The sequence below is a fragment of the Loxodonta africana genome, chromosome 27 (genome assembly GCF_030014295.1).
Source record: "Loxodonta africana isolate mLoxAfr1 chromosome 27, mLoxAfr1.hap2, whole genome shotgun sequence".
Lineage (NCBI taxonomy): Eukaryota > Metazoa > Chordata > Mammalia > Proboscidea > Elephantidae > Loxodonta > Loxodonta africana.
In genome coordinates, this window is record NC_087368.1 from 19,169,337 (window position 1) to 19,185,539 (window position 16,203).

The window sequence follows — 16,203 nt, forward strand, 5'->3', positions numbered from 1 at the left end:
AGGTTACCCCTACTGCCACCTACCTCTTTCCCCACCCACTGGAAAGACTTCACACTGAGATGAGCTTACCCAATTTTGTGCATGTACTCTGATGCAAAGATACGGTCTTCGGTGATTGATCTTTGCAGGCTGCTCACAACAGGGACTTCCATCTAAACTCTTCTTGTAGCTAGGCTTGAAACTGGGTATAAACCTCACCAAAATCCACTCCCTTCCTCCCCTGAGACTGGATGAATTCAGGGGCATTAAATACTCTGGAATCCCATTCTTTGGCCAGGATGTTGGGGGATCCCCTGTCCTTCCCCTTTCAGCTGTGTGAGTTCTACCAAGCCTGCACTAGATAGTACACATAATATAAAAACTCTTTTGAGCATAAGAAAATTGGAAAGATGGAAGGCCTTCCAATTCTTATATACTAACATTACCTTTATACTAAAATCAGAAAAAGATAGCACAAAAAGGAAAACTACAGTCCGACATAGGATCATAATACAAAAATACAATATTGACAAACCAAATCTAGGAATTTATTATAAAAATAATATATCACAACCAAATACAGCTTAGCCCAGGAATATAAATATGATTCTTCGTTAGAAAATCAATTGTTGTAATTGCAGGGGGGACCACATACGCATGTGAAAGCTGGACAATGAATAAAGAAGACCAAAGAAGAATTGATGCCTTTGATTACGGTGTTGGCGAAGAATACTGAATATGCCATAAACTGCCTGAAGAACAAATAAATCTGTCTTGGAAGAAGTACAGTCAGAATGTTCCTTAGAAGGGAGGATGGTGAGGCCTCATCTCACTTACTTCGGGCATGTTATCAGGAGGAACCAATCCCTGGAGGACATCATGCTTGGTAGAGAAAAGAGAGGAAGACCTTTAATGAGATGGACTGACACAGTGGCTATAACAATGGGCTCAAACACAGCAACGATTGTGAGAATGTTGCAGGACCAGGCAGTGTTTTGTTCTGTTACGTACATATGGTCACTATGAGTCAGAACTGACTCGACAGCACCGAACAACAACAAAGATATCTCAATAAATGTGAGCAAAGCAAGATCTATTCAGATTTTATTAAAAATATTTTTTGTGGAGACAGGGCCAAGATGGCAGAGCAGTCAGATGCTTCCTGTGGTCCCTCTTACAACAAAGACCTGAAAAAACAAGTTAACCAATTACATATGACAATCTAGGAGCCCTGAACATCAAAGGCAAAGTTAAGGAATCAAACTGAGCAGCAGCATGAGGGAGAGATGGTTCACAAGCAGCGAAGAGTTCCCAGACCTGACACAGCAGGAACCAGCATCCTGCAGGGCAAGCAGTGACACTTGGGACACATTTTCCATACCAGGAGAGGCTGAGCGGCGGAGAGTCTACTGAAGCCTCCAGAACAAGAGAAAAGTGGTGCTCAATTGGGAAAAGAGAAGCATATGTGTCCAACCTACTACGCGGATCGAAAAACACCCCTTTGGGGAAAAACCTCTCTCCCATTTACCTGCCCCCTCCCCACTCTCTAATGGGCTCCGGGCCAGTTTCAGAGATTGCTGTGTCCCCTGGGCTGGAAGTAGGACCCATTATGCGCCTGAGCCATTCTCCTGGCCTTGAAGAGGGAACAAATTAACAAATAGGAAAAAACAATTTGCCAGCTCCCCTAAGCCAGGAACTCAGGCAGGCACAGCTCCTTTGCTTAGGCACAGGCATAAGGGATCCATGGACTCTGAATGCCTTTCACCCCTGCGTAGACCTGTGTGGCCCATTTCAACAGCTATGGCAAGCTCGTGACATTTGACATTGCTCTGCGTATTAAGCAGGGTCCTCACCTACCCACAACAGGGGCCTGAGGGCTGGTGGCTCCACCCATACCACCTAGCCACCCGAGACAGGGGTCCAAGAATAAGTAGTGCCTCTCAGTCCTTACAGCCAACAGCTCTGGGTGCCCATAGTCTGGCTGCAAAACCCACCCACGTAGGTGCTCTAGGGAACAGAGATATATTTTCCTCCCAGACACTCAGAGGAAGCTGTCAGCCCCTTGTCTTCCTCAGTGCGTGACCCCCTACTGTAACCAGACACCTGTGGCTACACGAATCACCCCTCCCTGTCTAGGACTGTAGATGACAGCCTACATCAGACACTTGGTGACTGACTACCTGGACACCTGGGCTGCATCCATATAAGAAAAGTAAATGGACTCCTGAACTCACATACCTAGTAATACTTCTAACCACCTGGTGACAGTACGTTAGACCTTCAAAGGCACCAATAATCAAACTAGCTCACACGAGCAGCCTATTTGGACATATCAAAACAAAACAAACCAAGAAGCTAGGACACTGTAAGCAAACATAAAATAAATAAATATAATAACTTATTGATGGCTCAGGGACAATAAAAAAAAAAAAAACAGGGACAATAGTCAATATCAAATCACATAAAGAGGTAAACCATGATGGCTTTAGCAAGCTCCCAAAACAAAGAATCAAGAAATCTCCAGAGGAAGATAACTTCCTGGAAATATCAGAAGTAGAATAAAAAAAAAAAAAACACTGCCATCAAGTCAATTCCAATTCATAGAGACCTTATAGGACAGAGTAGAACTGCCCGATAGAGTTTCCAAGGAGCTTCTGGCGGATTTGAACTGCCAACCACTTGGTTAGCAGCCATGACACTTAACCACTATGCCACCAGGGTTTCCAGGAAGTAGAATACAAAAGTTTAATATACAGAACTCTTCAAGAGATCAGGAAGGATATCAAGCAAAATACAGAACAAGCCAAGGAACATACAGACAAAGCAATAAAGGAACTTAAGAAGATTATAGAAGAGCATAATGACAAATTTAACAGGCTGCAAGAATCCACAGAGAAACAGCAAACAGAAATCCAGAAGATTAACAATAAAATTTCAGAATTAGACAACTCAATAGAAAGTCATAGGAGAAGAATTAAGGCAATAGAAGTCAGAAATAATGAGATTGAAGATAAAGCACTTGACACTAACTTATTTGCAGAAAAATCAGATAAAAGAATTTTTAAAAATGAAGAAACCCTAAGAATTATGTTGGACTCTATCAAGACGAATAACCTACGAGTGATTGAAGTACTAGAACAGCAAGGTAACACAGAAAATACAGAGAGAGTTGTTGAAGATTTGTTGACAGAAAACTTCCCTGATATTGTAAAAGGTGAGAAGATAGCCATTCAAGATGCTAATCAAACCCCACACAAGTTAGACCCCAAAAGAAAGTCACCAAGACATATTATATTCAAACTTGCCGAAACCAAAGATAAAGAGAGGATTTTAAGAGCAGCTAGGGATAAACGCAAAGTCATCTACAAAGAAGAGTCAATAAGACTAAACTCAGACTACTCAGCCCAAACCATGCAGGCAAGAAGGCAATGGGATGACATACATAAAGCCTTGAAGGAAAAAAAATTGCCAGCTAAGAATTATATATCCAGGAAAACTGTCTCTCAAATATGATGGCAAAATTAGGGCATTTCCATATAAACAGAAGTTTAGCGAATTTGCAAAAACCGAAAATACTTTTTTGCAAATGGGAAATGGATAGAGAGAACTTTAACTCAAAAATCAGAAACCTTGATCAAAAATAATAATTGATGGTGAAACATTAGAATCTTTTCCATTAAAATCAATGTGAGACCTTATTTTCAATATTGTATTAATTATCATAGCTAATACAATGAGATAGGAAACAGAAATGATAGGTATACATATTAAGGAGGGAGAGACAAAAGTGTCAATATAACTGCCTACCTAGAAAACAGAAAAGAAATAACGATGGGTAACTAAGACGAACAGTTCAGCAAAGTGACCAGATACAAGGACAACAAAAGCAATTAAGAAAACACATGGACAAAACCAGAAAAAGACATTACAAGAAAGGAAAACTATAGGCCAGTATCTCTCATGAACATAGATGCAAAAATTCTCAAAACTAGCAAATCAAATCCAACAATGTATAAAAAAAATTATGCACCACAACCAAGTGGGATTTATTTCAAGTATGCAAGGCTGGTTCAACATTAAAAATTCAACTAATGTAATTCATATCAACAGGCTAAAGAAGAAAATATTATATGATCATATTAACAGATGTAAAAAAAGTACCTAACAAACTCCAGCACTCATTCATGCTAAAAACTAAATATTCTGTATGCCTAGAACTGCTCTAAATAGTCTATTAATTAAAAAACAATAATAATAATCACCTCTCCACTTGAAAAAGAAAAAACATATGGAGTAATTTCTAATCTCATTATAAATCAAAAAGATTCAAACTAAAACAATGTCTAACAAATCATCATCAATTTTAAAATTCATTGGTAGAATCTTTTAGGAAGGGATTTCTAAGCAGGAACCAGAAAATGACTCATACCTTTGGCTTCTACTGAAACTAACCTAATGAAATATTCCAAGACATATAAAAAAGCCATATGAATAAAGATGTTAAGGACACATTATTTTTATAGATAAACCAGGACACAATCTAAATGCCCAAGATAGAATAAATGGGTTAAGTAAATAATTAATCATATATTTGCTTAAAGGAATATTATTTTTTGTCATTAAAGGATTGTTTAAGTCCTTGTAATAACACCGCAATGCTACTAAGTGATAAATCAAGATAAACAATTATTATGATTGATATAAGAACTGTGTACAAATAAGAGTAGTCAAGAACTCAGACTCTGAAGTAAAAAGGCATGACTTCAAATCCTGGTGCTACCATTTTCTAGCTGTATGACATTGGCCAAATTATAGAATTTGTCTCAGTTTCCTCATCTGTAAAGTACGATTTAGTAATAGTTATCTGCCTCATCGGGTAGTTAGAAGAGTAAATGCCTTAATACCTACGAAGCCCCAGGAATAGCAATGTTGGTATAGTAAGCTGCCAGGCAGTGTTTGAATTGGTTCCAGTGGCAGTGGGTTTGGTTTGGGGTTTTTGGTTATTGTGAATACAGAAAGGTGCTAACAGTCATTGTGTTAGGGTGATGAGATTATGGGTATTTTAATTCCTGTTTTCTAAACTTTCTACAGTAAAACCTACAAAAGCTAGAACCTCTGGAAGGCAGAAACCTGTCAGAGAAGAAAAGCTCAAATATTTTCGACTAAAACAAGTGATAGAAAAGTGGTAAAACTGTACCCTGTCAAAGAAAACTTGAGAAATCCAGAAAAACAAGACAATCCCATTGAGTTACAGCTTTCACAGGTTTCACTGTACTTGAATATTAAAAATTATTTTAAAAGGAAGCTTTGTTTCTAGCCAAGGCTAATCCCTCTCTTGCCTCTCACACTGGTTCCATTCCCTTCTGCTTATCCAGGATCTACTGCCATCCATTATCTCTTTGTGTTCTCTCAAACTCCTTTACTGATGCACTAAATAAATAAAAAGATTCCTATATGCCATCTTCTCTCTCTTCTCTTCATTGTCATTCTCCTTAAGGAAAAAAAAAAATTCATAATAGCTTTCTCCAACTGTAATTTCCCACTCACTCTTGAGCATTTTATAAAGTGAATTCTTCCTCCACTATGTCATTTAAACAAAAAAAAAAAAAAATTTTTTTTTTTTTTTTTTAAACAAATGTTGCTAATTTCCTTCATGTCCAAAGCTAATCAATCTTCATCCTATTAGCCCTATCAGAGATGTTTTAACACTGCTGGCCATTCTCCTTGAAACTCTCTTCCCCACAGTATCACATTTAGAAAGGAGGGTGTTGGAGGTAGGAGGAAGCAGAGTTTTTAGAATGCCTATGATGGAAACCAGAAGCTGGTTTCTGCAAGAGTGTGAAAGCAGGTCAGAATCCATAGTCTACAGAACCAATACAGAAACAGGAAGCGAGCATAGTCAAGTGAGAAGCCAGTGATCACAGTGGCGGGAGAAATCCAATAAGGGAACCAGAAAGTAAAGTGTGTCACAGATAAAGTCTGTAGACCCAAGCAAAATTCTGCAGAATCCCTAGGGCTGCGTCATCTGAGTTTTATTCTTGAATCTCTGTGTGTGGAATATTCTGTTTCCAGGATGCCTTAAGGGTGCTTCCTTTATGTTCCTTAAGACCACCCTCCCATATTCGCCTCTTTCTCCTTTGATTGTTCTTTCTCCCATTAAATCATCCATATTTCCTTTCACTTATCAAACATATATTTACTGAATACTTGCTATATCGCAGGCATTGTGATATGCCATGAATATACACAATAAGTAAGATATGATCTTTGCTGTCGAGAACTCGCCTCATTGACGTCTCTTTCTCTGACCACCTTATAAATGTTACTGTTTCCCAAGGTCCTTGCCTAGACATTTTTCTCCCATTCCCACCCATGGCTCCAACTCCCAGTTAAAGGTGGCCTCTCAAAACTTTACCTACAGTTCTCACCTCCCTCTGACTTCAGTCTCACAGTACCAATTAGCTCTCTGGCTCTTTCACTTGATGTCCTGTAGATATCTCAAGCTCAGCGTGATCAACACTGGATATTCATTTGTCACCAAACCCAAAGAGATCAACCCAGAAACTTCTAAGTAACTTATCAACATCCCTTTGTCTCACCATACGGGTACACAACTAGATGCCAATTCTTGTCAACTTCATCTCCTACAAAGCTCTCAAAGCCGTATTCTCCTCTCCATTCTTTCTAATTCTACATTAATTTCAGGCATTATCACTTTGGAATAGCCTTCTAGCTTTCTACCTGCCACTCAATACCCTTCCAGTCCATCATTACTACTGATATCAGAATTATTTTTCTAAAAGGCAAATTTGAATTATTTCTTCCCTCATTAAGATCCACCGACTGACTCTGTATCCATGTGCTTTACCCCTGCATTTGGAAGCTTTACATTTCTTCCATGTATTTCCTCTCTACCTTTATCTCTCAATACCATACTAGTTACACAGAATTGCTTATGTCTCCCAAACACAAGCAGCTTTGGTCACGCTCTATGCCTTTCTGTGCCCAAGATACTCTAATCTCATTTTTCCATCTAACAAACAGTGATACCTTTTAACATTAGCTCAAATATTACTTTCTCCGTAAAGCCTTGCCCATCTCCTCCAAGCGGTATTATTCAGTCTTTCAACTGAGTTCTATGTTGTGTGTGCATTTGTATGAAGAAAGAATCACATTTGTTTTATATCCATTTAGGCATCTATATAATATCTACTTAGTTGTCTGTCTCCATCACTGGAGTGAAAACCTAAACCTAGAGGGTAGAGATCATGTGCTATTTATTTTATATTGCCCTTTTTTTTTTTTCTACTTAGCACCATTGCTGATGTGAGATGGATCCTGGCTGAAAGCAGAGAATACCAGAAACATGTTTATCTGTGTTTTATTGACTATGTAGAGGCAGTTGACTGTGTGGATCATAACAAATAATGGATAACATTATAAAGAACGGGAATTCCAGAACGCTTAATTGTGCTCTTCCCGAATCTGTACACAGACCAAGAGGCCGTCATTCAAACAGAGCAAGGGGATGCTGCATGGTTTAAAGTCAAGAAAGGTGTGCATCAGGGTTGTCACCTTTCACCATACTTATCCAGTCTGTATGCTGGGCAAATAATCCAAGAAGCTGGACTATATGAACAAGAATGGGGCATCAGGATTGGAGGAAAACTAATTAACAACCAGCGATATGCAGATGACACAACCTTGACTGCTAAAAGTGAAGAGGACTTAAAGCACTTACTGATCCAGATCAAAGAACACAGCCTTCAGTATGGATTGCACCTCAACATAAAGAAAACAAAAATCCTCGTAACTAGACCAATAAGCAACATCATGATAAACAGAGAAAATACCGTAGTTGTCAAGAATTTCATTCTACTTGGAACCATAATCAACTTCCACGGAAGCAGAAGTCAAGAAATCAAATGACACATTGCATGGGCAAATCTGCTGCAAAAGACTTTTTCAAGTGTTAAAAAGCAAAGATATCACGTTAAGGTCTAAGGCATGCCTGATCCAAGCCACAGTGTTTTCAATTGTCTGATATGCATGCAAAAGCTGGACAATGAATAAAGAAGACCAAAGAGGAACTGATGCCTTTGAATTATGGCATTGATGAAGAACACTGAATATACCGTGGACTGCCAGAAGAATGAACAAATCTGTCTTGGAAGAAATACAGTCAGAATGCTCCTTAAAAGCAAGGATGGCAAGACTTTGTTTCACATGCTTTGGACATGATATCCGGAGGGATCAGTCCATGAAGAAGGACATCATGCTTAGAGAAGTAGGGGGTCAGCGAAAAAGAGGAAGACCCTCAGCAAGATGGACTGACACAGTGGCTGCAACAACGGGCTCAAGCATAACAACAATAGTGAGGATGGCACAGGACCAGGCAGTGTTTCCGTCTGTTGTACACAGGTTCACCATGAGTCGGAACTGACTCAACGGCACCTAACAACATTCCTAGCACAATGACCACCACAAATCTTTATTGAAGGAACTAATAACTCTCAGAATAAATAATGAATAGAAAAAAAAATTTTTTCCCCATTCATTACAGGAATGTTACGACACAACATGAATCTTGGTGAAAGGGTTGAGAAAATTAAGATTGAGGAAGGAAATGATGGTCAAAGGAGAAACGAAGAAGAAATCAGGAAGAACTACTGGTGTAAACAGCAAACAATGTAGACATTTAGAAAGGCAATCAGAAAATTAGAGGAGATCAATATGTGGAATGAGTCCAATGGGGCAACAGATATCAGAACCCAATGGAATCTTCGCAATTTCACTCCACAAGCTCAAACAGGTCTAATAACTTTATCATCACAATAAATACCTAACAACACATAGTTCCCAAAGAAAATATTGGAAAAAATACTTACACTTGGCCAGTGAGGCGTTCGATCAAAAAATTTTCCAGAGTATATGGGTCTGATGCAATGTGGAGGTTCCACCCCTAGTTCAGTGTTCTCAGCCTCCTCCTTTTTCTCTTCAGGTTGCTGGGCAAACTGGCATACAGGGGGTTCTATCACTAAGCCCATCTGGGGCTCTGGCTCCTCTGGTTGGGGTAGCCCAGTGTCCACATCCACTGGACGCATCATCTCTGCACTGGGCTTCATCAAAACACAGGCAGAGTCTTTCTCCAGTTCCTGTCTAGGTTCAATACCCAAAGCAGGCTGCTTTCCCACTGACGCCTCTGTCCCTTCAAGGGCACTAGCCACAGGCCCTCTCCTGCTCTCTAGAACCTGTGGACTTCCGCACTCCATATGCAAGGGAGGCTGTATTATCCTTCCATGGGGACATCCTGCCAGAAGACACTTATTTTCTAACCCCATTCTTCCTGGCAACATTCCCAGAGAAGGTTTTGTTTCCTGAGAGACTGAGACCTTGTTCACTCCTAAATGATCCCACTTCGTGGGGATTTTCAACTCTAGCCCAGAAATACTCTGTTTTTCTAATCCTATTTCAAGGCCCTTGCTCAGTGGAGATTTTGTTTCTTGCGGCTCCATCCTCTTCTCATACTTAGTATTAACCATGGGGCTCTCTCCCCATCGGGATTCTTCTTTTCCTAACCCTACTCCAAGCCCCAACTCCGTGGGATATTGTGTTCCCATGAGAACCCTCCTGTTTCCTAAATCATCCTTGCCTGGGTGGGTGAGCCCGACCTCCGCGCTCAGAGATGTCCCGCCAGGCACGTTCATTCCACCAAAGGGGCTCATCTCTAGTGGGAAAGCTGCGCCTGGCTCAAGGGAAGTTCTCATTTCCCTGGGGGACTTCATTCCCTTAGGGGACCCCACTCTCACGAAAGAGCACATCCCCACTCGGACTCCCTGCCCACTGTTTCTGCCCACCACTTAACATCTAGCTGAGTTCACAGGGAAAAGTAGACGGATGACTGTTTACCCAGTTACCTAGGAAACAGGGGCGGGGCTTGGCGCGCAATTCTTGCTCCTGCTGGTCCCCACTCTGCAACTCTTTACCTCTCCGCTTGCTTTTTTCCCCGTTTTTGTGTGTGTGTGTGTGTGTGTGTGCGCGCGCGTGTGTGTGTGTGCCCGTGCGCCGACTATGGATTTGCTTCTCTGGGTGTAGGATGAGATTGAGTGGAACAATCTTCACCGGGTGTGTGGGGCGGCTTCTATCCTTTCAGAGGCAGAAATGGGCTAATTTGGCAAGAACACTTGAATAATATGGCCTTGGGCAAGAGACCAAATGCTCACCAACTTCTCACTGATTTCCTAAGCAACGCAATCCCTTAGGATGGTTTCAGCCACGAGCTTTTTCCTGGTCACTGACCTCCTGGTTTTGTGGTTCATCAGGGAATAAATAACTTTTTTTCTGGTGGTGACCACTTTTAGGACTTCCCTAGTGCAAGCACACCCTCAGTACATGTAGTTCTTCTAGCACTAAAGAACTACTTTAAATTCTGGAAAGTTATAACTTGGCAGCTGTGCTACAGAAACCTATTAAAGTCCTTAACAACACTTAAACTTTAAAAAAAAAAAAAAACTTTAATAGCTAGGCTTTAAAAAGTAAAGATATTAAACTGTGAGATAACTGTTACACAGTAATACATAGTTTGCTTTTTTTTTTTAAATACTCTGACAAACTCAAAACTTGTTTTTAAGAATAGGATTTTTTTTTTTTTTTAAGTTGGAGTTACTTTGTCAAATTTTAGTGAAAGTGTATTTGGATAGTTACATCTCATGGTCTACACGCATAGGGGATATACAACACCTATTAGGGAATTTGAATGTAATTTACAAGATTCTACACTCTTTATGGAAACCCTGGTGCCATAGTGGTGAAAAGCTACGGCTACGAACCAAAAGGTCGACAGTTCCAAACCACCAGGCGCTCCTTGGAAACCCTGTGGCAGTTCTACTCTGTGCTACAAGGTCGCTATGAGTCGGAAACAACTCGATGGCAATGGAAATGGACAGTATTTACAAAAAACTATGAAAACTTTGTTAAATCCAGAGGGACTAGAGAATACTATTTCACATTTTTTTTAAATAGTTAAAATAGAATTTACTAGGTAGTTAATATAAATATCCTTCTTCCTCTAAGTGCTTTAAATGACTTGTTGTTAGGTGCTGTCAAGTTGGTTCCGACTCATAGCGACCCAATGCACAAAGGAATGAAACACTGTCCGGCCCTGCGCCATCGTCACAAACATTGTTATGCTTGAGCCCATTGTTGCAGCCCCTGTATCAATCCATCTCTTTTTTCACTAACCCTATACCAAGCATGATGTCCTTCTCCAGAGACTGGTCTCCCTGATAACAAGTCCATGAGACAAAGTCTTGCCATCCTCGCTTCTAAGGCACATTCTGGCTGTACTTCTTCCAAGACAGATTTGTTCATTCTTCTGGCAGTCCATGGTATATTAAATACTCTTCACCAACACCGTAATTCAAGGGTATCAATTCTTCTTTGATCTTCCTTATTCACTGTCCAACTTTCACATGCATATAGGGTGACTTTAAATACCACGGCTTGGGTCAGGCACACCATAGTCCTTCAAGCCTCATCATTGCTTTTCAACACTTGAAAGAGGTCTTTTGTAGCAGATTTGCCCAATGCAATACGTCATTTGATTTCCCGACTGCTACTTCATGGGAGTTGATTGTGGATCCAAGTAAAATGAAATCCTTGACAACTTCAATCTTTTCTCCGTTTATCATGATGTGGCTTATTGGTCCAGTTGTGAGGATTTTTATTTTCTTTATGATGAGGTGCAATCCATACTAAAGACTGTAGTCTTTGATCTTCATCAGTAAGTGCTTCAAATTCTCTTCACTTTCAGCAAGCAAAGTTGTGTCATCTGCGTACTGCAGGTTGTTCATGAGTCTTTCACCAATCCTGATGCAGCATTCTTCTACATACAATTCAGGTTCTCAGGTTATTTGCTCAGCATACAGATTGAATAAGTATGGCAAAAGGATACAACACTGACGCACACCTTTCCTGACTTTAAGCCACGCAGCATTCCCTAGCTCTCTTTGAACAACTGCCTCTTGGTCTATGTATGGGTTCTGCGTGAGTACAATTAAACATTCTAGAATTCCCATTCTTCACAGTGTTATCCATAATTTGTTATGATCCATACAGTCGAATGCCTTTGCATAGTCAACAAAACACAGGTAAACAGCTTTCTGGTATTCTCTCCTTTCAGTCAAGATCCACCTGACACCAGCAATGACACCCTGCGTTCCATGCCCTCTTCAGAATCCGGCTTGAACTTCTGACAGTTCCCTGTCGATGTACTGTTGCGATTGCTTTTGAAAGATCTTCAGCAAAATTTTACTTCTGTGTGATATTATTCCCTGCCCCCCCATCTCCACCCTGCTGTTGAGTCGATTCTGACTCACAGCAATTCCATAAGGTTTCCAAGGCTGTAAATCTCTACGAAAGCAGACTGCCACATCTTTCTCCTGCAGAGCTGCTGGTGGTTTCTAACCGTTGACTTGTTGGTTTGCAGAGATAATCACTTTAACCCCTGTGCCACCCAAGTTCTCTGGTGGCGCAGTCGTTAAGCTTTCAGCTGCTAACCAAAAGGTCAGTAGTTTGAATCCACCAGCTGTTCTTTGGAAACCCTATGGGACAGTTCTACTCTGTCCTATAGGGTCACTATGAGTTGTAATCGACTCGACAGCAACAGGTTTTTGTTTTTTTTTGTGTGTGTGTGATATTAATGATATTGTTTGATAATTTCCGCCTTCTATTGGAGCACCTTTTTTTGTAATGGGCACAAATATGGATCTCTTCCAGTTAGTTGACCAGGAAGCTGTCTTCCAAATTTCTTGATACAAATGAGTGAGTACCTCCAGCGTTGCAACCATTTGTTGAAACATCTTACTTGGTAGTCTGTCAATTCCTGGACCGTTGTTTTTTTCTCATTCCCTTCAATGCAGCTTGGACTTCCTCCTTCAGTACCATCAGCTCTCGAGCATATGCTACCTCTGGAAATTTTCCCCACAGAATCCTTCATTATTGCAACTCGAAGCTCAATTTTTTTTCTTCAGTTCTTTCAGCTTAAAAAATGCCAAGCATGTTCTTCCCTTTTGGTTTTCTAACTCCAGGTCTTTGCAGATTTCACTATAATACTTTACTTCATCTTCTTGAGAAGTCCTTTGAAATCTTCTGTTCAGCTCTTTTACTTTATCATTTCTTCAGTTCGCTTTAAAAAAAAAAAGCTACTCAATATCCAACAGCAAGTTAGGAGTAACCTCCTGTTGTGCAATTATTCATTCAACCAATGTTTGTTGAAAACCTGCAACATGAAAGGAACTAATTTGGATCCAGGGAACATGAATACCTGGAACAGCTCCTCAGTGATTCAAGCAGTTTGCAAAGCAATTGTGTTTAAGAGTTCCACTGCTAACCAATAGGTCGGCAGCTCGAATCTACCAGGTGCTCCCTGGAAACCCTATGGGGCAGTTCTACTCTGTCCTATAGGGTCGCTATGAGTCAGAATTTACTCAACAGCAACATGTGTAACCCAAGGGTAAGGAGCCATGGTGGCACAGTGATTAAGAGCTTGGCTGTTAATTGAATGGTTGATGGTTCAAACTCACCCATCACTCTGTGGGAGACAGATGTGGCACTCTGGTTTTGTAAAGATTCCAAAAACCAAGCTCACTGTCACTCAGTCAATTCTAACTCATATCGACCCTACAGGGCAGAGTAGAACTGCCCCATAGGGTTTCTAAGACTGTAAATCTTTACAGAAGCAGACTGCCAAATCTTTCTCCCACAGAGTGGCTACTGGGTTCAAATCGCTGACCTTCTGGTTAGCAGCCAAGCGCTTTAACCACTGCACCACCAGGGTTCCTTCTGTAATGATTAAAAAAACAGCCTTGGAAATCTCATGGGGCAGTTCTATTCCATCCTATAGGGTGGCTATGAATCGGAATCTATTTGGCAGCAATGAGTTTGGGTTTGGGTATCATAGTGAAGATCCTCTTAAGCTCTCTGAGAAACTGAACTTTGTAATCCTAAGAAGACTGAAGGGCTGAGGAGAAAAGTCTAGGAACTTTCTGAGGCAGGATGTTAGAAGAACCATTATAGAGAGTAAAGCAAAGTACTGGGAAACCACAGACGAAAGAAAACGATAATTAAATCTGGGAGAAGTATACATAGACGCTGTCTAGAAGTTGGCATCCCAACTGAGGTGAGCCTGGCAACGATGGGCCAGGTAATGGTGTTCAGGTGGAGAGAACAAAGTAAGATGCCAAGATGGGAACATGTAGGTATGACGCATCATGCTTTTCCGGTTAGCATGGAGGAGCATAGGGTGGTTAGGGGATGTAAGAAGGTGAGTTGGGACTAGAGCTAAAGAATTTTGGACTCTATTAAGCAATGAGATATCATTGAACATTTTTGAAGAGGAGAGTGGCTAAAGTGTGAAGAGTAGATTAAAAAGGCAAGCTGTTTCTGCCATCTAGTTGATTCTGACTCAGAGTGACTCTATATGGCAGAACACAACTGCCCCATAGGGCTTCCTACACTGTAATCCTCACGGGAGCAGACAGCCAGGTCTTTTCTCCTGCTGAGCGGCTGGTGGGGTCAAAGCACCAACCTTTCAGTTAGCAGCCGAGCATTTAACCATTGTGCCACCAGGGCTCCTTCAAAAGGCAAGAACGTGCATTAATTCCAGCTTTTATGAATACTACCATGGCCCAGGCTTTGGGATTAAAAAAACACAAACCGTTGCCCATCGAGTCAATTCCTATTCATAGCAACCCTACAGGAGAACTGCCCCGATAGGGCTTCCAAGGAGTGGCTAGTGGATTTGAACTGCTGACCTTTTGGCTGGCAGCCGAGCTTTTAAGCCACTGCACTGCCAGGGCTCTGGCTTTGGGATTATAGCTCAAATTTTGAGACTAGAGAATTTTTAGCAACAGAGTGGACAATGGTTTATGAAGAAGAGAAGGAAGAATTGATGATTCTTTAGTTTCAAGAGGCGGGGGACTGAGAACCTGTTAACACCAGTCACAAAGCAGAAGCAGGTTTGAGCAGAATAGCTTTGGTTGTCTGTTCTGGGGTTTTTTTTTTTTTTTTTGGACGTGCTATTTACGTGCCAAAACTAATGTGAGGTATCCTCTTTCCTTATTCTTCCTGGGATTGTCCAAGAGGTATTACCATGACTAACATTATATTGGAACAACCCCTCGAGGATAAAGTGCCACAGATACCATTTAGGTATGACACATTACGCTCTTCTGGTTAGTTATTGGGCAGTTGATCTGAATGAATGCGTGCTTAAGGGTTCAGATCATTTCTACTGCATTATGTTGGCAGAGTACCCACAGGATGCCTTGCTCTGATATACTTCAAAGACAATATCATGTCCCTTCAACAGGCTATAAATTGTAAACTGAAAAATGGTCCTCATTCTGAGGGAAAATCAATTTAACATTCTTCCTCTGAATTGCTAAAAGGATTTTGTTTGGATTCAGGTGTCTTGCAGAGACTATCTATTGTGTGGGATTTTACTGAAGAAGTATGCCTTCAGTAGGTCTGCTGTAGAGGGTAATCAAAGTCTTGAGCTGGCTTTCAGTGGAATGTCTGTTTAAGAACTCGGGTCCTGGAGCCAGCTAGTAAAAAAAAAAAAAAATAGGTTAGAAAAACAATTTCATCACTAACTAGGCAGTTACTTTGGACAAGTTACTCAATCTCTATGCCTCAAATTCTTTACCTGTAAAGCAGGCACGCCTCATTCATTCATTCCATAACCATGACTGAAGATAAGTGGGTTCCAGGCACTGGGCTAGACACCAGGTTTACAGCGTTGAGGGCCACTCTGGGGGTTACTATTTTAATGTAGGAAGCCAAAGGAGAAACACGTTAGTTTCAAAATGAATACCTAGGAGTTTAAGAAATGGGATAATTCCTGGAAAGCACGTGACATGGGGGGCAGTAGAGCAAAAAGCCCCTTAGCCTAGTTGCCCAAGATTGAGGTGTTCCGGTGTGGGGAGAGGGGGGCTGTGAGCTAATATTCCCAGAGGGAACCTCGCCGCCCAAAAGGGCTCGGAGTAACAAATTTAGCTCTTCAGGTCTTACCCCCAAACCAGGCAGTAGCGAGTATGCTCCGCCCACGCCGGGAGCCCCAGGGCCCCGGGCTCTGATAACAAAGGCGCCAGCGAGGGCGGGGCCGCGCGCGCCTGTGATGGGGCAGGGCAGCAGGCAGCCCGACCCGACCCGGCCGCTCGCGGG

At 41.3% G+C, this 16,203-nt stretch overlaps 1 protein-coding gene across 1 annotated transcript in view; it reads right to left on the reverse strand.

Annotated features, from left to right (window-relative positions):
• The window catches only part of EFHB (EF-hand domain family member B), an 82,317-nt gene extending 66,140 nt beyond the window's left edge, over positions 1–16,177 (reverse strand). The window contains exon 1 of the mRNA XM_003415790.4: positions 8,868–16,177. Coding sequence (XP_003415838.2) covers positions 8,868–9,800 — 933 coding nt within the window. The 5' untranslated portion in view covers positions 9,801–16,177. The remainder of the gene's footprint in view (positions 1–8,867) is intronic.
• Between the last annotated feature and the right edge of the window lie 26 nt (positions 16,178–16,203).